The 23,580-nt window shown below is 41.6% G+C and overlaps 3 protein-coding genes across 15 annotated transcripts in view; 1 reads left to right on the top strand and 2 right to left on the bottom strand.

The window, feature by feature from the left end:
* Window positions 1–23,580, bottom strand: part of LOC135707248 (non-lysosomal glucosylceramidase) — a 352,494-nt gene that overhangs the window by 151,442 nt on the left and 177,472 nt on the right. The gene's annotated exons all lie outside the window — the stretch shown is intronic.
* Mtpalpha (monolysocardiolipin acyltransferase Mtpalpha) overlaps window positions 1–23,580 on the bottom strand; it is a 221,644-nt gene that overhangs the window by 143,576 nt on the left and 54,488 nt on the right. The gene's annotated exons all lie outside the window — the stretch shown is intronic.
* Window positions 1–23,580, top strand: part of LUBEL (Linear Ubiquitin E3 ligase) — a 48,692-nt gene that overhangs the window by 8,561 nt on the left and 16,551 nt on the right. For 5 of the 13 annotated variants that reach the window (XM_065229019.1, XM_065229020.1, XM_065229017.1 and 2 more), the window contains exons 2-13: window positions 13,961–14,053; window positions 14,123–14,255; window positions 14,332–14,480; window positions 14,849–15,040; window positions 19,055–19,217; window positions 19,276–19,493; window positions 19,623–20,000; window positions 20,068–20,281; window positions 20,351–21,817; window positions 22,191–22,546; window positions 22,604–22,798; window positions 22,978–23,010. In XM_065229019.1, the coding sequence (XP_065085091.1) occupies window positions 13,961–14,053; window positions 14,123–14,255; window positions 14,332–14,480; window positions 14,849–15,040; window positions 19,055–19,217; window positions 19,276–19,493; window positions 19,623–20,000; window positions 20,068–20,281; window positions 20,351–21,817; window positions 22,191–22,546; window positions 22,604–22,798; window positions 22,978–23,010 (3,591 nt within the window). The remainder of the gene's footprint in view (window positions 1–13,960; window positions 14,054–14,122; window positions 14,256–14,331; window positions 14,481–14,848; window positions 15,041–19,054; window positions 19,218–19,275; window positions 19,494–19,622; window positions 20,001–20,067; window positions 20,282–20,350; window positions 21,818–22,190; window positions 22,547–22,603; window positions 22,799–22,977; window positions 23,011–23,580) is intronic. The other 8 variants (XM_065229028.1, XM_065229025.1, XM_065229026.1 and 5 more) reach the window with 3 other exon arrangements.

The raw sequence follows: 23,580 nt of genomic DNA, 5'->3' as shown, positions 1-23,580 counted from the left end.
GCATATCAGTCCCATCCTGAAATTCAGTCATCCATAGTTAAAGTTAAAGTCATGCTTTTCAAACTTCCATATTTTTCACTGATGTTACAAAACAGATTTTGTTACATTTTGTTACAGATTTTTAATTGAAAAAAAATTATCAATAAATTTATCAATATTTACATGGGAATCACACTTCGTAACTTCGGCAGCCTTTTTCTCAATATCTACTTTTTCCATTTGGGACTGATATGCAATTATAGGCAGTATTGCCCCGATTACTGTTGGAGTTTCCTGTGTCAGCTGACTGACTTGAACACGAAGAACAGCACCATAGTAAACCAACACACTTGTGGCTTAGTGTTTAGCGTTCGTAAATCGCATAGGTTCGAATCCAGAAACTACTATGATTTTTTTTTATTGGTTTGAATAAAGATGCACTGTATAGAGATATGAGAATTATAATTTATTTGAGCCACTGATCCTTTCATATTTACGTACATGAAATACTGTTTCAACTAAATACTTGTGCAGATTGATCAATGTGGGCTTCGATGAAACTTTTTAGATACTTTAAAGTTGCTAAAAAGTCCTACTGGAAACTTTTCAGAAACTTCAAAGGCGCTAAAATGTTTCACAGGGAACTTTTTGGAAACTTTTTTGCGGCCATGTTTGCAGCCTTGCCTGAAGTCTGTGCTTAGGGGTGCTTTTTGGAACTTTTATTGAATGTGAAACTTTTGGTTGCTTCGACACTTAGATTTTTTTGCCGAGATGAGCACCACCGAGCAGCTTGGCATTTTATTTTAGTGGATCTCAGTGAAAAACTTGCCGAGATTCAGCTAAGAAATGAAAATTTTGCCGAGATCTCAGCTAACAAACATATTTTTTGCTGAATGTCGGAAAGTTTTTCACTGAGATCCAGCAAAATAAAATGCCGAGCTGCTCGGTGGTGCCCATCTAGGCAAAAAAAGTCCAAGTGTCTGGGAATCCACTTCAAAAATCTATTGATCAAAATTGTTCTCACCCCAGCAGGTCTGAGTTTCAATCCCAGTCGACGCCGCCGGGATGTTCTGAGGCATAACATCTCTGATCACGCCTTCCTTCGGAAGGGAAGTAAAGCCGTTGGTCCCCGGTTCATGAGTTGATGGGTCGATAGGTAGGGTCCAGGTGTGGGAGCTGCCTCCTTGGCGTCGGTAGCATTGGTGCTCAGCACGGAAAACAAGATCGACGGAAAACAAATCAAGGAAAAAAAAATAAAAACCACTAATAAAGGGCTGTCTTACGGTATGATTTACGGTAAAAACGCAATTTTTCAATGCAACAGGTCCCACAGGGCAGTATCCGATGTGGTCAATGGTCCATTTGAAGTTTATGGAATGCCTATTGATGAAACACCGTTTTGGTGTAGACTTACAATAGTCCCCTGCTACAGGTTCCCCCGGGGGCATCCCTGTTATTTCGAGAGCAGCCAATGTGGTCACTGATCATTTTAAAGTTTATCGAAAACCTATTCATGAAAATCATGAAGAAAGAGCTGTCGCAAGGCATGTTTGCGCTCCAAGAGTGGCCAATGTGGTCAATGTTCCATTTAAAGGCAATCGAAAGCCTATTCATGAAAAACCATAAAGAAAGAGGTGTCGCACGGCATGTTTTGGTGTAAAAATTGTTTTCTACCGCAAAAAAAAGAAAGACATGAACAAAGAGCTGTTGCAAGGAATGTGTAAACTAGCAGTTGTCTCCTGCTACAGGTTCCCCCGGGGGCATCCCTGTGGTTCCGAGAGCGGTCAATGAGGCCAATGATCCATTTAAAATAAATCGACACCCTTCTAATGAAAAACCATGAAGAGCTGTCGGAGCTTAACTTCTCGGGGGCCTTCCTTAGCTCAGTCGGTAAAGGCGCAGCTACAAAACATTCTGGAGGTGGCTGTTCCTTTGTCGGGTTTCTTTTTTCTTATGACTTTTCCCTTTCTTTTTCATCTCACATGAAAAATCTCACAGCATCATGTTTAAATATTTGATTTAAGCAGGCCCGATCATTCTGAATTATCATGCCCCTTAAATGCCGCACAGTAGGCCTAGCCGATTCGATACGTGTTGCCCAACTCTGATGTAACGGGTTATTACCTAAAAATTGAAAATATTCATTTGGGCTCATGAAAAAACACATGTTTGAGAAAAGAAAAGGTGATGTATTTCAAATGAAGCTACGACACGTTTCTACAAAAATAAATCAATGAACATTTGAATAAGTTCCGTTATCAGCTGTTTGAAGTAGCTTTCTCATGATGTGAGAACATGAGTGTTGTACAGCATTTATATCGATTTTACGAATGCAACTTTTACAATTCTTGGCCCTCCAATTGTTTTTGTACACCGACGAACTCATATGTCCAAAAAATCTTCAATTGGGCGACACTGAGGCAATTTTGTGGTGTAATATGGCTTGCCAAAAATGACAAAATTACCATTAATACAGTGCATGAACTGATATTACACTGCTTTAACTGCATTTGCTTATTTTTGAGGCCAAAAATATTAAGGAGATTTTCGAAATGATTTAATTGCATCCTCTTGGGTGTAATATTAAAATTTATTTTTTGCTGGGTAGAGTTTTCTTAGCATCATGAGATGCCTAAACACGTAGTTTCTGTCTGCGTGACATTTTTGAAGAAATGGCAACAATGTTTTCTTCAAACAATGATTTTGGTACACTTCTTGGTTGATAGCCAAACCGCTAGGCTTTAGCCATGGCTCAGAAATTCCTCTCTCCGATATGACGATATACAGCATCACTTTCTGTTCAAACTTGTGTTTGAACTTGAATCTTACATTTGGAGATGTTGTACAACTATTATCTGAATAATATCGATCATTTCCAGGAAAGTAAGATTTTGAGAGAGGAAAGCAAATTTCATCATTCAAAACGATACATTTTCCTGAGTAATTTCTTGTCATCCAACAGCATTGGAGTTTCACGTTCGAAATTTGTTGATCGGTGTATTCTAAAGTTCTTGATTTCTTTCGACAAACTATTCCTATTCTTTTCAACGTTTTACAGATGTGAGGTGGCGTGCACTTGAACTTTTTCGTGGCGTACCGCTGACTTATCGAATCTTTGTTGTTGAACTCGAATGGATCGATGTCCTTTTTTGTTCATTATTTTGGCTGGTTTTCCACTACCCCTCTTCCGAACGGTTGTCAAGGATGCCAGAATACGATAAACAGTATAAATTGGCACATTTTCTGATTTGAAATGAATCACCGTAAACTTTTTCCCACGATTTTCGTGTTTTGAAGAAATTTACAATGCGCTCACGAAGTGTTTCTTGTTGTGATGCCATTTTGAACTCAAATGAGCATGTTAAAACAAAATAAAAAATTCTAAAACAAAATAAAAGCTGTCTCTTTTTTGTGGACATTTGTGGTTTGGTATGAGAGAGTTAGAGTTAGTTTTCACCCTTTAAATAGACAGATGCTTTCAAGAACTGGCTTTGTTAGATGATATTAGATTATAAATCTTAGGTGGCATAATAAAATGCAAATGAGAAAGGTACATTTTCTCATTGCACACCGAATAACGCCAAACAATCACTACACGGTCTAAGAAAAACATTTTCCCAAATTGTTTACGTCCATTTTGATTTGAGTTCACAAGTCAAAATTGTCAAGACGAAGAACTAACTATGAAATGAATGTCATGTGTGGTATCAGTGTCTCGCTCCCAGGTTATAAACCAATCTACACACTTTAGGTCTCTTTCCGTACTTGCTTTTCTGTAAGATTATGTATAGCATAAGGCAAAAGTATGTAGCCAATACTTTCTGTAGCATATAATTTTCTTACAACAACTTATAAAAAAATCAAAAAAGTTATTACGGGAACAAACCATTTATTTTTCATCTGCCTTTGTGATGTCTTAAAGTAATTTTAAAATATTATGGGGAATAGCCTACTTTTTAGATCTCACGCTAGCAAATGACCAAGCGTCTCCATGAAAAGCATCAAAACACTGCCTCACTATGCACTATGGGACATTTCCATACAAGCAGGCGGACAAACATATTCGCACAATTTTTTTGGTACATATATTTAGAAATTTTCCTTGCTTGGTTTGATCAAAATACAGTGTTAGTAAATATTCTTCATCATTTCACGACCATCTTTTGAAAAGGGCCTAACGTATTGTTGTTTCAAATTTAATGATAATATTTTAAAATAAATTACAGCTTCAAGTTTGTACATAAAGAATAAAATCTTAAAGATAATTCGAAATTTAAAGCAAAAATAATTAACAATTGGTTTTATACAGGGTACAGTAAAAACATACGTTTTATAAGGTCACCATTTTTTAATATGTTTAGCATTGTATTAGAACTTTTTAGATTGTTTTAAATGTGCCCGATGACTTTAACTAAGTTCAGCTCCTATGAATATAAGTGGTTTGTCTTGCTAATAACAAAGCCTTCTCAATGGTGTCGACTTTGGGATCACCTACTTCACTATCGATAATGCGACGTTTCCCTCTTTCGCTCAAATCCGAGAAAGGTTTTGAAGGTTGTCTCCGTTTTGTTGCCGATGCCGGGATTGAAGCAACTTTCTGCTCCTATTCCATGTATTCTTCGATACCAAGTCTCCATCAAGCCAATTCCTAAAATATGACTCATGATGAATCTATGAATATTGTGGTCGAGGCGTATTTGTTTTTCATCCCGGTGGAAAAACCGGTTATAATTTTCACAAACGAACTTGAACTTTTTCCCTATGTGTTAATATCGCGTCAAACAAATAGTAATGGCTCTATTATCCATGATTACACTTGAACTTAACCGTAATATAAGCATAGGTATGAATAATCCTCAGTATCTACTAAAATCCACATATAGTAGGTACTAATTTAAAAAAAACTAAACCGAAGGTAGCTACTACGGTCATCAAACAGCGAACTTCAACCAATCCCTATATTTCCAAATGGGGCAAGTTGGGACATGACTTTCCTTCAGTACTTGTAAGGATGCACTCTAAACTGGGAATGTGCGAGAATCAAAAGTACAAATTTCAGTATTTGTTTTAAATGTTCTGTTCTGTTATATTTTTTAATATTTTTTTTATCAAATTATTTTTTTATTTTCGGAAGCTTACCTTTCTTACGATGTTTAATGAACTTGAGTTATTTTGGTAATAATGGTCCAAAATTTATTAACGCGTGTTTTCGCGGTAAAAGTGCACTTATCTAACCCTTTTTTGACTTTGACATCCGAACATATCTGACATATCGCAGGAACTAAAACTGCTAGAGGTTTGAGGTTTGGTTAGAGAGATTCTCTTAGTTGAAGTGTTTATTGTCGATAACAAATTCCGAAAAAAGGATTGGTGAAAGTCGGTTTTTAGATTTTTGTCCGCCTGTTTCCTATAGTGCTATGAAGCAACATTTGACTTGAGCCATTCCACGAAGGCTCGCGAATCGATCCTGAACGATCATTTCCAATTTAGCTGAAATTTTGCAAAGTTGTTTATGTTATCAATTCTTCATATTGGATCACAACTACTTTTACAACAGGGCCTGTGTAAAAACAGTACTAATGGTCAAATTATAAATATTGTCGAAACGGTTTGCTCGATTGATATATAGTGTCTTCAGCAAAGTTGTAGATACACCATTTTTCTAAATACATCGAATATTTTGGCATCATTGTCATTACAGCTTGAGTAACGTTTGGCTTTAATTTTATTTTCTGATGGTGATATTCTGGTGAGAGATATCTTAACGAAATTCTACCCGGAAGACTCAACTGGCCCATGGGTTGTATACTTTCAGCCCAAAAAAAAAAAACCCTTTGATTGATATGCAAATCAGTAATGATCTGACAAAGCTGTTCTCGGCCGTGACCAAAATCTCGAAGGTTAGACACAATAAATTTCGTGTTGTTCCAACCAGAAGCAAGCTAACGAGATTGTTTCTTCCCAGCTCTTTACTCTCGAGTATAGAGTTTACATCCCAGCTCGTGATGTGGATATCGACGGTGTGGTCACTGAAGCAAGTCTGACCCCGAAATCTTGGCGAAGCAGGCGGTTGGACGTTTCAAGAACCCCTTGTTTCCCACGGTTGAGATACTGGAAGTTCAAAAACTGGGCTCAGTATCTGTCAGCGAGGGTAAAAAGAGCTTTACCCCCACAGCCTCGTTTTGGGTGACCTTTTCTGGTTCAGCCCTTCCTCACTACATCGAGCTGGGAAAACTTCGGCTACCTGTGCGCTTGTTTGTTCATCGGGTCATGAAATACCAAAACTGCAAACAGTTGGGACATACGGCCTCTCACTGTGGCAGCAAGGCACGCTGTTGCGAGGATGGCGCCTGCCCAGTCTCTGCACCAAAATGCGTGTACTGTAAAGCTGAGATTAGACTAGGCAATTCAATTGGCTTGAAAAGTTGAACCTGGTTTTTCAATTGAAGTAAGTTGATCAAGTCAGTTGAAAGGTATGGTTTACACGTTCAATTCGCGTTCAAGTCAGTTGAACTCAACTGACTGGATCAATTGACTTGCCCTGTCTAAACCCAGCTTAAGGGAACTCCTCATGGTCTCTCGTCGTGGCCGGCGTACAAAAAACGCGGGGAGAAACTTAGAACGCTCTCTTAAGGAACGTTCCAGGCAGTATTTTGCAGCAATGCTAAAAACAGACACACCATCGACCAACGACAAAAATCCCAAATCAAGGAGTGGTGGGTAAAAGGAGACTTCTACTCCTCTTGCATTTTTAAGAACAGAAGCCCCTTCTTTGTTTGGGTTGTTCTCATTTGATAAAATTGTGGACGATATCCTCAAGTACCTAAATATTTCTGATCCTCTCAAAAGCATTGTTCTGGCAATGCTTCCTTCTGTGAAGACCCTCTTGAAGCAATTGACATTGAAGAGGCCCCTCCTTGCAGCAATCATTTCCTTCGAAGGATAATTTTCCAAACGAGGTCGGGGATTTTATCACAGTTCTACAGTGGAATTGTCGAAGCCTCATTCCTAAATTAGATCCTTTTAACTTTTGAGTTCACAATAATGATTGTGATGCATTTGCTCTTTGTGAAACTTGGCTCGCTTCAGATATTGATCTTCCTTTTTATGATTTTAACATTATTCGACTGGATCGTGAGGATTTGCATGGAGGAGAGATATTATTTGGGTATCAAAAAGTGCCATTCCTTCTATAGAGTGAATCTTTCAAAATTTCCAGGTATTTAAGTTGCCACTTGTCAGGCTATTATTAAAGGCAAGAGCCTTTGTATTGCTTCTGTTTATATTCCTCCTAGAGCCGTTGTTAATCGAAAACAACTTTCTGGCATATCTTTCGGTACCTCCTACTCCACGGTTGATTATGGGAGATTTTAGATCCCATGGTATAGGCTGGGGGGAACTGTATGATGACAACCGTTCTTCTTTGATATATGACAGGCGAACCAGCCAATGGCTGAAAGCCTTGTAAATAAAGGAAAAAAAAAAAAAAAAAAAATTCTTTGATATATGACCTCTGTGACAACTTCAATATGACAATACTTAACAATGGAGAAGTAACACGTTTGGCTGGTCCATCCTCGAATGGAGGTAAATTAGACCTCACACTTTGCTCTAACTCTTTATCATTGGATTGCACGTGGAATTTGATCCAGGATCCCCACGGTAGTGATCACTTGCCGATCAAAATTTCGATTGCCAATGGGTTCAATCCGTCGGAATCCGTCAACGTCGCGTACGACCTCACCCGTTCAAGGCCGCGATAGATGAAGCCGTGTCGTCGGTAGAAGGGCTTCCACCTTTGGAGGAATATAACTTCCTCTCCAATATGATCTTGGAAAGCGCGCTTCGAGCTCAAACTCGGCCGGTTCCTGGAACGTATTTCCGTAGAAAACCTCCTTCCTCTTGGTGGGAACAGCTATATACTGAGGTTTATCGTTAAAAGTCCGACGCGTTTAAGCTTTTCCGGAAACGTGGAACCCCCTCTTGAACACGAACTCAAAAACCTCATCAAAGCCAAGAAATGCGGATACTGGTGGCAACTCACGGGCGGATTATCGCGCGAAACGTCGATGAATACGCCTTGGAACGCGGCGCGAAGGATGCGTAACCGGTCTTCGAACAACGAGAGCGAGGAGTACTCGGATCGTTGGATTCTCAAGTTCGCGCGAAAAGTATGTCCTGATTCCGTGCCGGCACAGATGATTCCTCGCGAAACGACGAATTTAGTAGACGAGATCAGCCAACCCTTTTCAATGCTGGAGCTTGCAGTCGCGCTCCTTTCGTGTCGCAATTCGGCTCCGGGGGCTGATAGGATTTGTTGAAGAACCTCCCAGACGTCGCAAATAGGCGCATGTTGAACTTGTTTTGTCAGTTCCTGGAGCTCAATATTGTCCCGGATGATTGGAAGTGGGTGAGAGTTGCACACTTAAGAATTATCGCCGACTTCGGTAATTTTTACCGAAATCTGAACAGCTGAACTTTTCAGTAAAATTTATGCAATTCAATTCAAATGCTTTTCAGCTACTTTGAAACTAAATCTCCACTAAAATGGCAAGATTTGATCATTTCAACAAAGTTGAACATGTTTTGATATTATTTTCAAATTCAAAAGTCTTTAAAATGAAGGTCAAAGTTTTACCGAACGTTCAGCTGTTCTGATTTCGGTAAAATTTACCGAACACGGTAACAAAATCTTAGTGTGTATAGCTATTAAAAAGCCTGGAAAACCCGCGTCAGATCACAACTCGTATCGTCCCATTGCAATTGTTGGAGAAAATGATCCTTTTTCGCTTGGACAAATGGGTTGAGACGAACCACCTACTTTCAGATACTCAGTTTGGTTTCCGTAGGGGCAAGGAAACGAACGAATGTCTCGCGTTGCTTTCCACAGAAATTCAATTGGTTTTTGCTAAAAAAGAACAAATGGCTTCTGTATGGGGCTTTTGATTCAGTATCGGTTGAAGTCCTTTCAGACAAACTCCACGCTGGTGGCCTTTCTCCATTAATTAATAACATTTTGTACAATTTGCTGTCAGAGAAACATATGAGCTTTTCTCATGGAAACTATACAGCTTCTCGATTTAGTTACATGGGTCTCCCCCAGGGCTCATGTTTAAGTCCCCTGTTGTATAATTTCTACGTCAGAGATATTGACAATTGTCTAAGTGACAACTGCACGTTGAGACAACTTGCAGATTACGGCGTAGTGTCTATGACAGGACCCAAAGGGGTCGACCTGCAAGGACCCTTGCAGGATACCTTAGATAATTTGTCTACTCCACGGAGAAAACTGAGTTGGTCGTTTTTTCTAGGAAGCATAGCCCAGCACAACCGAAGCTTCATCTTTTGGGTAATTGAGTATCTGAGACAAAAATGCCAACAAAGGATCAATTTTTTCCGAACAATTACCGGAACGTGGTGGGGATCTCATCCGCAAGATCTTCTAACGTTGTACCGGACAACGATTTTATCGGTTTTAGAGTACGGTACTTTAAGCTTCCAGTCGACGACTAAAACTCATATCATCAAACTGGAACGTATCCAGTATCGTTGTCTTCGTATAGTGTTAGGATGCATGCACTCGACTCATACGATGTGTCTAAAAGTGTTGGCGGGCATTCTGCCACTACCGGATCGATTTTCGGAATTGTCCCTCAAGCTCCTCACCCGTTGTGAAGTTAGGAACCCACTGGTAATCGAAAACTTTGAGAAGCTTTTAGAGCTAAACCCTCAAACTCGTTTTATGTCATTGTACTACATGTACATAACACAGGATGTCAGTCCTTCACAGCATAATCCTCATCGTGTATGTTTCTCTCTCTCTTTCTGTATGTAATTTATGCTGCAAAGTTTGGCCAAGTTGCCAATTGAGTCATACCATCACGCTCGTCCACGCATATTAATTGGAATGAAGCATGCTCAACTGGGACTGACGTTGAAGAGCCGTGAAGGTGAATTAGGTCAACCGATCGCGATGAAGACACGACTAGGGTGGACTGTTTACGGAGGATTGTGTTCCGGAGAGACACCGAATATGTTCCATTACACATTCCACGTACGCTCATGCAGCGAGGAATCCGACGAAAAACTACATCAAGCCATGAAGGAGTACTTTACCCTTGATAGTCTCGGATTTATAAAGCCTGCTAAAGTGCTTCAATCGTCCGAAGATGAGCGAGCTCAATCACTCCCGTACACGTTTCAATGGTGAGCGTTATGAGACAGGCCTGCTTTGGCGATACGACGACATCCGTCTACCCGATAGTCGAGAGATGGCACTACGTCGCCATCAGTCCTTAGAAAAACGTATGGCGAAGGATCCGCAGTTGTCGGAAGTACTACAGCTGAAGATTGCCGACTATACTGCAAAAGGGATACGTTCGCAAGCTGTCCGATGATGAAGTTAAGCAGCAATCTGCTCACACATGGTTCCTACCAGTATTCCCAGTCACAAATCCAAACAAACCTGGAAAAATGAGGATAGTGTGGGACGCGGCGGCCAAAGTTCACGGAAAGTCACTGAATCCTGCTCTACTAAAAGGACCGGATCTACTGTCTTCTCTTTTTGCGATTCTGCTTCGGTTTCGCCTGCATCCTATTGCAGTAACTGGAGATATCCGTGAAATTTTTCACCAGGTGCTAATCCGCGAGGAAGATCAACGATACCAGTGCTTCTTTTGGACGAATGAAAATGGAAACCTCGTAGTGTACGCAATGCGAGTCATGACCTTTGGGGCGTGCTGTTCTCCGAGTAGCGCTCAATACGTGAAGAACGTCAACGTGGAGCGTTTCAAGAATGAATACCCAGTCGCATACGAAGCCATCACAAAGTCACACTATGTAGATGACATGCTGATCAGCGTTGCCAACGAGGAAGATGCGATTCAGACTGTGAAGGACTGTTAGGTACGTTCACTCACAAGGTGGGTTCGAGATCCGAAACTGGAACAGCAATTCAAGACAGGTGACATCAGCGCTGCAAGAAGGAAACACGGAGGAAAAGAGTCTCGATCTGTCGTCAGAGTTATCCACTGAGAAGGTCCTAGGCATGTGGTGGAATACAACGTCTGACACATTCACCTACAAGGTCGGTTGGAATCGTTACGACGGAGCTCTGCTGAAAGGTCAACGATGGCCCACTAAGCGTGAAGTTCTACGAGTCCTCATGACTATATTTGACCCACTTGGACTGATCGCACACTTCCTAGCCTACCTGAAAGTCTTGTTACAAGAGATCTGGCGATCCGGTATTAGCTGGGACGAAGAATTTGTCGAAGATGCGTTCGCGAATTGGCTCACCTGGCTGAAAATCTTGCCCAAAGTCGAGAACGTTCAGATTGCTCGGTGCTACAGTACCAGATATCCGTTCATCGAAGCCGATGAAGTACAGCTACACACCTTCGTAGATGCCGGAAAAAATGGAATGGCAGCTGTATCATTTCTTCGATTTGTCAAGAATGGGACGATCCACTGCTCTCTCGTCACCTCTAAAGCCAGAGTAGCACCATTGAAGCTAACTTCGATTCCTCGACTGGAGCTGCAAGCAGCGGTGATAGGGATACGGCTTACTCATACGATCATTGAGACGCTGTCTATAATCATCACGAGAAAGTTCTACTGGTCGGACTCAAAGGGATGGTTTGTGCTGGATCAACTCCGATCATCGACGGTACACTCAATTTGCCAAGCAAGCTGAACGTAGCGGATGATGGTACAAAGTGGGACGTACAGCCTGATCTATCTTCTGAGAGCAGGTGGTTTAAAGGACCGGACTTTCTCTAGACAACCGAGGACAAGTGGCCACAGTCAGCAATCCGGAACGAACCGACAGACGCTGAACTCATAGCAAATCTTTCAGTCCACTACGCTCTCCCAAAACCAATCATTTGCGTCTCGGACTACTCCAGCTGGGAAAGATTGAGAAATGTTGTCGCACGTGTGCTACGGTTCACAACAAACTGCTGCTCCAAGAAACGGAAGCAGCCGATTAAAACGGGACCTCTCATCCAAAACGAATTCTACACAGCTGAAGCATACCTGCCTACGATGAATTTTTCTTCATTTATAGTCAACAGTCACTCGCCAGCTGGCAACATAAATGGAGTAAAGGGTTTTTGGGACGTTGGCTATATTCGATCATCCCTAAGGTGTCGAAAAGTCCTTGGTTCAAAGGGTTCGATGTGGGTCGAGACTCCATTCGTGTGATGTCTCGCCTCATGTCCAATCACTATTCGTTAAACTCTCACTTGTTCCGTGTTGGGCTGGGGGACAGCAATCTCTATGAATGTGGACAAGGTTACCAAGACGTAAATCACATCATTTGGTCTTAGATTGTAAGTTTTACTAACCATGTGTTTAGTTTATGTTTTGTTCGTGCGGGTTTTTTTTTTTGTTTCTGCAATAATTGTATGATTACACTACTGATACCAAATTGCATAGGAATAACTTCATGTTTTAGGAATATTGAAATATTTGTATCGTAAATCATATCTCAGACCTCCTTCTCCCTCTGCCCATCCATAAAACTGTAAATCTGCACTAACCTCGAGACGACCACGAGTAATCGGTTAAATTCCTTTAACCCTATATTTAAGACATTAATTATGCAAAACGCAAATGATAACTTGGCTCTGAAAAGTTTATTCGATTGAGCCTGTACAAATAAAGTAATACAAAAAAATCTTAACGGAATTGCTATGGAGTACGAGAAAAGCTACAGCAACGGCCGGGCAAGTCAGGTACATAAGACACTTGTCTACGACAGTCGGGCTCTGGAATAGTAGTCGTGACTCAATATGAAGAATTGATAACATAAAATGGCATCTTTACTAAAAAGGAATATCAAATTTTAAAAATTTAAAAAAAAATCGTCAATTTGAATGGAATTGCTCGCGCGGAAAACCCCAAACGCGACAATCGATTTTAATCTCGTTATGTACGTTAAACATAGTGTCGGAAATAGTGCGTGTGGAGATTTACGGTGTCCAACTTGAACGACGATACACGTTTACGTTCGAACCGTTTTTTTTTCATACAAAAAAAAACGTAAACGAGAATATGGATACTTATCATCATGAATCATGATTACTGCCAATGCTTAAAGTGGTACTGTATGTTCAAGAAGCAGGTTATCGAAAGCATCAAATAGCGCATCATTCTCAGAAAGCACAGAAGTTGACTGAACTTTCAGTAGAACCTTCTGAATTATTAAACTTGACATAAATTAGCCCAAATTGCTTAAGTTTGTAAGATGAGCGTGTTTGCCACAACACGCGCTACCAACATCTCGACTGAAGACCAGCCAATCTAACGATTTCTCATAAGCATTGATGTCATCTAAACTAAATCAGCAATACAATCTGACCACTTATTTTTAAACTGCATGATTTGTAATTCAAATGAACGGAAAAACCAGAAATAGATCGCCCAAAAACTAAGAACACAAAGAAACAGCAGTTCCGCTGCTCGATCGATGTCTATATGTATCCGACCGCGTTTGTACCGGCTGTCGCTGGTCGCATTTGTGAGGTGCATGGGAAAAAAGAAAACTTTCGTTAAGTTTTTCATGTACGTTTTTTTTTCGAATCGAGGGCCGCTTGTAAACGATTTTTTTTTAATCTTTTTTTTCTAAAGTGGCGAAAATTGTAAATAAATACAAGATTGCCACACACCGATGGGAGTAAACAATTTCACAAGTATATGTTCGTGAATGAGGATAGCATCAAGCGAATTTAGACCAGGAATCTCGGTAGCCAATGTTTACGCAATATCACAGTCTCGTGTGAAGGCGGGCATTTAGTTTAAATACGCAGCATATGTCAGTAGCATCAGGACCATCGGATACATTTTGAGTTTGTTTTAAATATAAATAAAAATAAAGACTGCGTTTTCTACTGGCCAACTCAAAGCACTTGAAGCAACGATAAGCTGCCGCGAATGCCACAGCTCTAAATACGTGATAATCAATCTATCATCTTTACAGGGTAGCGTGCCATTGAGATCGCCGACGCCTCCGACCATGGCAAGTCATCCATCGTCTAGATTTAGAATTTCAAGAGCCATGCCATCGTGGGTGGTAAGTAGGATATCTTATCTCGCTTAATGGAGCCGTTTGACTTGACGTCATACTGTTCATCTTTTGCAGACCGAGAGCAGCGATCGAGTAGGACCTCCACCACCTCTTCCACCGGCCAATGCTGATCCAGAATACGAAGTCATTGACGTGGTAAACCAGCAATATTCCAATACACCTCCACCAATCCCCGTAAAATCAGCCGGTGAGTGTGTAGCGAGTAAACGCAATCTGATTTCAGAATAAAATATAAACAATCGTCTATCATGTAATTATTTTAGACATTAAACGGATGACCGTTATGAAGTGCGACTTGTGTGGATCTGGAACGCCGGTCGTTCGCTGCGAGCAGTGCGAACATAACCTCTTTTGCGCATCATGTGACGATCGCTACCATCGCCATCCAAAACGTCAATCACATACCAGAACCGTAAGTAGTTTGAAAACGTTTGCTACAAGAGCTTACCATGCATGACCTTTCAAAGTACCACCACCACACCATTCGAAACGGATCATAAACATCCTGTTTTGCCCACCCCCAGCTGTTTCCCTGAAAAAGCGAAAATTTGGCAAATTGTAATGCACCTCTCATCTCTCATTGGCTCTGGAATAAAGTCATGACCTTTGGCGATTTGCAATGTCTCACCGCATGTCATTAAATGAATATTTTTTCAAACAACCATCCCCATATAAATCATGTCAACACTTTTTTCGGTAACCGTTGCGTCCTCGTTCCGTCTGCGCGTCATCTTTTATAACCGAGCAAAACTGTTTCTCTTTCTCTCACCCTACCTACAGCCCGTAGAATTGCAAACTACTACCACCACCACTGCTACTACCAGTACTACTGCTACTGCGGTGAAGCCCCCGTTGCCGCCAAAAGGCGAGGCTAGCACGACCGGTCCCCTGGCGCCACCCAGAAGAAACAAACGTCCCGGCAGTTTCCTCTTTCCCAGTCCCCTGCTAGGGCGGAAGCAGGACCAGGACCAGGTACGCTGCTGTAGCATTTCTTGAGGAACTAGCAAATCATAGTTATATTATGACTAAATCGAATCTGACATCCGTCAATTGAGTGCATCATGAAATTATTCATCCTTTCCAAGCATATTATTTGCCAAATTAATACAATCTACACTTTCGTTTGCTCACAAAACGCTTTGTAAATGGATCCTTACCCAAGCAACATTACATGTTTTATGAAGGTTTTAAAGCATTCAGCAAGTCTAAATTATGGCGTACAAGAGTTAGATAGAATATGAAATGTTGCTTGGGTAGAAACGCATTTTTTTAGTGCTGCTCGGTTTGTTTTCAATGATTTCAACTTCTTAATAGACAAAAATTATTTTAGCTCGAAATTATGTTTGGATCATTTTGAACTTCTGCTCAAACTATTCTGTAGTTAAACAAAGCCTGTAGTTAAAAAAATAACACAAACTGTAGAGACGCATTACACAATAAGCGCCACCTTTTACAGTTAAGGCAAAGCATCACATCGTCCCTTTTCTATAAACATGGAAAAAAAATTCTCGCAAAAGTCAAAAGAATGTTATTTTGAAATCGAACAAACAGTTAAATATACGTTTTGTTTTAAACTAAACCCGCATGTGTTTTATTTTTCTTCACTCGCTCCCTAGATGAAATTTGCTTTTCCTACTAACCCAATAAAGATAAGTTGCCCAACCGCTTAGCTATCCGTTTCTCACTTATAAAAATCTGTAAAATGTATAACCTTGTAAAAGATCACTTTTGTTAGGCCACTTACTGAACGCTCTTCTTTTTCTTATTTTTCCTACTGGCTATTACGTATTTTCTGGAACTTATTGCCTGCTCTTTTCTTCATGATCTTGGATTGCTTTGCCAACATGCTACGGCTGTTCCATTATTGTAATCGTATATTGTGTGGCTATGGGATGACGAGTAAATTTCCCAAAGTTCCTCTTATGGAGCTTGATTTGACACACTGAGGTATTCTGAAAACCCTTCAGTGGACCGTGAAGAAAATATATTATTTGAATTTGCCTTGACCTGGATGCAGGTCAAATTTCAGTCGGTTTCTTAATGTCCTTTGTTGAAGCACAGCCATAGACCCCTGGATCTGTTCTTCCGGATTCCAATCCAGTGCTTGCCTGCGGAGTAGTAGAAAGTAGAAGTAAAATAATGTTTATTTCTGTTGATTATCATTGTACATTGATTTAACATTTCAATTGATTAGCCTATCGGGCTCATCATCTTTGGATATTCTAATTTAATATTTGCGTTTTTCAACTAGTTTACAGAATATCCCTTTGGGGGTGTTTTTGATTGAATTGAAAAAAAAAATGGAATAACCTACCTAACTACGAGTATAACTCAACGTAACGTGCTAGATCACGTATGATCTGATGATCTGATCTCAGACAGATGTCTCCGAACCTTTCCAAGAAGACTGTTATTTGCTCTTCTATAGTCTGAAGGCTAGCCAGGCGTTGGACCTTAGAATTTCGCGTCCGTGGAGGACTGATTAGGATCATCCTAAGAATCTTGTTCTGCTCTGGATCCTTTGGAGTTTAAGGTGATGGCATTTGGTGCAACTCTTCCAGATTGGCATACCGTGCTCGATTACGGAAAAGATGATTTGCTTGTAGACAGCAAGCTTGTTTTTCAGGGACAGGGTGGACTTCCTGTTGAAGTGGATATAATGATCTTATCAAGATGTTGCACTCGGTTTTCGTTTTGTCAACGTGTTCCATGAAAATCAGCTTGCTGTCGACCATACGGTAGAGTACCTCTTTGGACCATTCCCCTACTGTGTCGTTTAGGTTGATCTTATTAATCTCTGACGGAACAATTCTGTGAGATTTGGAATGCGAAAGTCTTCACCACGTTTATACTGATCTTCAATCTGTTGAAATAATCACACAGAACATCCAGTCCTATCTGAAGTTTTGCGGCCAGAGCTCCTAATAGATGACGGATGTGTCATCTGCGAATAGGGGCAACGATGCACCATCAGGGAGAGCCAGCATATTGGAGGTGAACAAGTTAAACAGGATGCTTTCTTGTAAAACACCCGTACCGATGTTGAATGCAACGAATTGAAGGCATTACGGAAGCAAAGCTGTTCTTCGAGCCGGTGGTAGACTGCCCTTTCGAAAAGCTTAGGTAACCCCGAGAGAAGGCTGATGGGTCATTAATTTGAAGCAGAGGACGGACCTTTTCCAGGATTCAGGATGGGGATGATTATATCTGACTTCCAGCACGAGGTGAAGTAGCCAAATCTAATCAGTGCCAATTGGTTGAAGAGCTGGAACTCATGTGTTTGACTTCTAGATTCAGAATTTGGTCGAAACCTGGGGCCTTCATGTTTTACATGATTTGATATAGGCCAACAGTTCGTCAACCGTAATCTCGAATTCCACTGGAAAATTGTTGGGAATTTGATGGAGGTTGGCTGCAATTTTATCAACCACAGTATCGTATGGATTTGCTATGTTCAGTCCGAGATTATGAGAGCTGACGAAGTGCTGATCTATAGCATCAGCCTTCTCTTCAGGGGTTATCAGATGCGCGACTGAATCATTGGATTGATTCAACGGTACAAGTGGTGGATTGGGCCTTGGCTTATTTTTAAGGATTTTTGTTAGTTTCTAGAAAGGCTTTGCACAATCTGGGAGAGAACGGATCTTATTAGCAAAATCTTAATTTCTGAGAATGGCCTGAATGATCTTTGTTAATCGACTACAATTGGTCTGTAAGTAAAACTGACCAGAACGCTGGTAGTGCCTACGAATGGTGTTACGGAGCCTAATGAGATCTTTCGTAGGGCTGTCAAGGTTCAGAGTGTTACTTACCTGTCTGGATACTGGCACGTGTTGTTCCTGGCTCTTGTTTCTGAGCGAGCAAGCGTTCCAATTGACAATTTTGATGGCTTCACGGTCCCTACTTATTGATGAGCGATATGGCAGCATGAAGCTGTTCTGTTCGGGTCCTGAAAGTGCGCTGGATCATGATGACTTCTTTCACGAGTGTAACCAATTCCGCCGTTGAAAGCAGAGTGTCTGTATTCTCGATCGCTGTTGAAGGGGGAGCATCTAAATGCTGCCACGATAGTCCCGGGGGTGGAGAGGTGCTTCGGGATGGAACGGATGCCGCATATGACTGACGACTTGAGTTTACCGAAGTGTTATGCACCCCAGCTGACGGCGGGACCGAAGCAGCTGCAGCAGCCAAACGGTTGTTGAGTGGAAGCCGTTGGGTAAATCGGATTTAGGTCGGGTTCGGGAATAGGTCGGACTTCGGGTCATAAAATTTCCATACCCGGCCATCTCTACCGGCCTCAGATAGCCTAGTCAGTAAAGGAACGGTATTACCAACCGGTGGAAACTAACGATTAAAAATTGGTTCACTACTTGACTAGCTTATTGGTCCTTAGCAAATCGATTAACGTACCCCATTCTAGTAGAAATTCTAGTACTACACTATGTTTGTTTTGATTCGCTGTAAAAGTTTGACAGATAAAATGAGAGGTTCTTGGTGGTTTTCCTATGTTTCGAGGGGTGCATCGATTAGCTTGGGACCGAAGAGAGTACCAGAGCTGAGCCAAAAAGTTGAGCACGTTTCAGTCAGCTATTACTTACAAGTGCTTAATTTTGTTTCATTTATTTTCCTAAATAATGGTCTAGTGAAATTATAAACCGAGTTTAGCATTCCATGAACTCCCAAGAAATGATTTTCAATTTAGCGTATTCATACTAGTCTTTTAATTTTGGAGATTTTCTAAACGAGTGCTCTCATAACTGTTTGAGCTAATTGTACACAACCCAAGTAACATTGCAAGTTTTATCATGGTTTTAAAGCATTCTACTAGTCCAAATCATGGTCTACAGAACCTTCATAAAACCCAAATTGTTACTTGGGAAGTGTATAATTTGGTACACAATAGATGTGATTTGAAAAGCAATTGGAAATAGTGCACAAACAGCTACAGTCAATCCAATACTAAATGGGAAATTCTACTCTCCTCAGACCATCCCTACTACGGTTCCCCAAGGTCCGAACAACACTCAGAAGCCACCACAGCCACCTCCAAGCCCGGCTTTGTCTCTACGTGACAAAATGAACTCCTTGAAGCGATTCATTCATCCATCAAATCGACCTCTACCAGATCCACCGGAAAGCAAGATTCACTGTAAGTTCAACTGAAGTCGCTCCCACTGAAACGAATTAATAACAGTTATTTGACGTAGCTTCTACTTCGTCGCTGGACACGGTTTCGAAGCGTTCGTTTTCCATCGGTACTCCCAAGTCCTTGTCAAGTGCCATGGAAAAAATCCAGAACAACACGACTGCCACACTGGATCGAATGACCATGCTGCAGCAACGCTACCGTCAGCACCAGGAAACCATGCGAGCGGACAACGATCGAAGCCGACGTGCAAGTCTGTCCTCCAATGTTGATATGCAGGTAAAGCTTTTAAGTTCGTTGTGATTGTGATTTGAGAATTGTTTTCTCTTGATTTTGATTACCGGTTGACAGCTTTCTGTGATGTCGTTTTTCTAAGCAGTTTTAAATTTTCTAATTAATGATTTTCAGTCATCAGCGCAAAATATACGCACAAAACCACCATCTGTTCCATCAACACTAAATCAACAGCAACAACAATTTCATCAACAACACCACGCGTTGCAATCGAGATGGATCGAACCACCGACACCCAGAATAAGATCTGGCAGTGTTGCTTCGGGTATCAATTTGATGCCCAGTGCTTCTTCACCGACCGTGCCTAACGAGTGCAATGCCTCTAGCATTAATAATCAATCGTTTATGTCCTCCACACAGCGTGCGGATTTTGGCAACAGGAGTCCCGACTCCGGATTGCCCAATCCTCGCAGTACCTCTGTGTTTAATCTAAACCAAATGCACCAACAGCCAGTGCAGTCCAATATGTGGGGATTCACTCCACTTCAGCAGGTATCTATGGTTGACTCTATGGCCTACAATTGCGCAAAATATAACTCTGTTTAAATTATTTGAACAGGCTCAATCGATGGCACACTTCAATCAGATGCCCTGGAATCAGATGAATCCTTGGATGCCAGGTCAGTCGCAGAATGGATCAAATATAAGCCTCAACGTACCGCTTTCACAGCAGGGTCAATATCCGCAAGATCCATCTGGCTATCCACCGGGTTGGAACAACGCGTGGGGAGGAATGTATCCGTATCCAATGGGAATGATGCCAATGATGCCCGGTAAGTTTTTACGAATAAAGGCACTTGAGAAAATACTACAACCGATTCATGTTTACCTATCATCTACAGGAATGGCAATGCCTCCTCCCCGATCGCGAGCCCATTCACGATCACGTGCAGCTTCCCCGGCGCTGAGTGTAAAATCTCGCAAGTCCACCATATCGATGCGTAACCTGAATCGTAACAGCTACATGAACGATCTAACCGATGACGAAGATTCCGATGAGGAGTTCACAAAGTCCCGTGGCCGTCGCGATCGTCGGCATCGGCTGAACTCGAACAGTAGTTTGGATTTTGATGAACCCGAACCGAACGCATTTGTACGGGCTTCGAGCGTAAAACCTTCTCGCTTCAATCGGGAGCGCCGTGGAGGATCCTCGGCCAGATCGTTAATTGATTATCCGACGTCATACAAGCGTGACACACCTCGTTCCAAATACGAACGTGAAGAATTACTGCGCGATCGTTACGATAAGATGTCACTGTCGTCCCCGAGGAAGATGACTTCTGATTCGTATACTAATGATTCCGATAGGGACTCGAATCGCCGGGGATCCAACAGATCCAAATCGAATAACGAGAGCTTCAGCTCTCCAAGGAAGATCACTTCAGATTCCATGACCAATGATTCCGAACCCGATATCGAGAGACGCCGTCTGGCGAAGCAAACACGATCGCCCAGTAGCGTTTCGTCGCCAGTGAAGATAACTTCTGATTCATTCATGAACGATTCGGATGCCGAGTTTGAACGGCGGAAACAGCAGAGACTTAAGGCTTCTGGATTGTTTGCTCCAAAACGAATGGAATCCGATTCTGTAACTGGCGAGTCCGATGTAGTGCGTGAAAAGCCCAAATCAACTGGAACCAGAAAACTTTCCGACACTGAAAAAAATAAAATTGTTAAGCCGAAAACAGGTAAATCAACTCCTAAGAAAATCCCATCCGATTCGCTTACTCCGGATACGGACGGTGAACAGAAGCGTAGATTCGCTGCCAAGAAAACAGTGAAGAAAAATTCCAGCACGGAATTCATTCCGAATGATTCGGAGGTCGAATTTGAGCGCCGTAAAGAGGCGAAACGGAAAAGCTCCAACATTGTCAATGGATCTCCGGAAGCTAAATCCCCATCGAAATCCGACGATGAAGAAGAAAGTGATCAGATGAAAACTGTAGAAATCAAGAACCAGCTCAACGAGTCCAAATCTGAGCCGAAAAAGTATGCGGTTGAAGATTCCCCTCCTCCTCCTCCTGCGCCGCTACTGATAGCTGCACCTGATCGTGAATGGGAGTGCACATTCTGTACATACGTCAACGAAGCTGGCGTCAAGGTATGTGCCATCTGCTGCAAAACAGTTTCCGTGGCTGTTCCAGCGTCTCCGAATGGAGAACCAGAAACACCTCGATCACCGCCGCCAGATGTCGTCCAGGAGCCACCCTGTGAAAAACGAACAGTTCAAAGTCCGGTCACCGATGTGAAGAAACCACAAACGATCATACCGTCGCCACCTGCCAAAGAGGTCGATACCAAGAAGAAAGGTAGGATTCGCAAAATATCCTTTTGGCCTGGCACTAAAGCGAAGTAGTTAGCACCACAGAAAACAAAAACCTTACCGTTTTGAACCCTTCCGATGGTCCACCTCACATTGTATCTATATAACCGCATATAGCCTGTAGCAGAATCGATACCTTGAAAACGACTTATGTACAGTTACAAAATCCAACATTGTTCCAAAAACCCTCCCCGAAGAAACAGTTAGAACTAGAGCGTGTTTTGTGTTTTATAAAGTAACAATTGCAATTTGTTTTGTTTTTTTTTTTTGTATTTGAATACAAATATTTATTTTGCAATAAAAATACTTTTTGAAGAAGCCAAGAGTTTTAATGTGCGTTGTTTTTGTTCTCGTTATAGACAATGATGATCATGATGATGAAGATCGATTTGAAGATGGTGTTGAAGAGTCAGATAAAATTGATGAAAATTTTGTTGAGGAAAATCAGTACGCAAACCATGAAATTCAGTTCTCCGCCCAAGTGAAACCTGAAAATCCGAAAGGCAGTGGTGAAATCAAGCAAAATTTAGACAGTGAAGTGGTCAAAGTTGTGAACAAGGTAGTGAAAGAACATGTTTCTACAGGTTGTGGTCCATCTCCTCCTCGGGAATTTGCCGAAGTCAAAGAACCAACCGATACAGTCGATAGTTATCATCTTCCCTCGTCAAGAGCATCCATCGGAACGTCCCCTCCTCCGCAAGATATGTCAACGCAGGTAAGCTCACTATTTTCTCAAATGTAATTCCATCGACCATCAATCTCTCCATCCTAGACGTACGACACATTTGAAAAGGTTCGCGAAGATGCCTCGACCACCAATCTAGTACAGGACAAACCCATCAACAACCTGACTCAGCCACAGTCCAGCAGCGTCTATAAACGATCGCATTCGCTTGCCACGCCACAACTGCTGCAAGTGAGCAACCCGCGTCCCGACAGTCGTCAGAGCTTTTCAAGTGACACTCAGGTTCGGAAAACGCAAGACATGATTTCGCAACTGTGTGAACTATTTTCGTACCGATCATCAATCGGAAAATAGCTTCCTCCATTCAGCTTCTTCGCCTATTATCAAGCACTTATTCTTCTTTATCGCTTCTCTTTCTTGCTCATCACCACACCCTCTAAATCAACTACTCATCGCTATAGAAACCGATGAACTTCGGTCTATGCCGGCGACAAGTACCGAATTAATTACATAAAATGTGTATCTTCGTCTAATTATAACATCGATGACAACATCTTGCTAACACACTTCTGGTTGATCTATTTCTAATCGCATCATTTGTGTCACCCACCGTGTCCTTGCACGACACTAATTTATGTAAAGTACTACTACAGCTCAGAAAAGAAAAAAAAACAAAACATCGTCATTAGACAGTTGCAAGAGTTCCCCAGCAGTCCGATTCGAATCGCTTACTTAATGGTTGACGTCAATTCGACGAGGCCCGAGCGATCGATGATGGGAAATGATACCGTGACGAGGCGAGCGAGCCGGCAATATGAGGAAATTATTGCCAATGACTCGTGAAAAATCGTGCCACGCTTGTATTTCGCTGGCGAGTGCAGGAAAACAAACTGGCGTCGATATTAATTTAAATTGCTGATGCATAGTTCAATCAGTCGATTAGTGGATCTCTAGTGTAAACATAGTCGGCTAAGTTGTTTTGGTTTCCCAGGACAAGGACGGTAATTGTGTTATTTTATTTGTAGTGCAGTCGTTTAATTATTGAATTTGCCTATCTTATGCAA

The sequence above is a fragment of the Ochlerotatus camptorhynchus genome, unplaced genomic scaffold, assembly GCF_037179485.1.
Source record: "Ochlerotatus camptorhynchus isolate MF236.1 unplaced genomic scaffold, CSIRO-AGI_Acam_v1.1 ptg000306l, whole genome shotgun sequence".
Taxonomy (NCBI): Eukaryota; Metazoa; Arthropoda; class Insecta; order Diptera; family Culicidae; genus Ochlerotatus; species Ochlerotatus camptorhynchus.
Note: the sequence above shows the minus strand (reverse complement) of the source record. Positions and strands in the feature narration are given on the sequence as shown.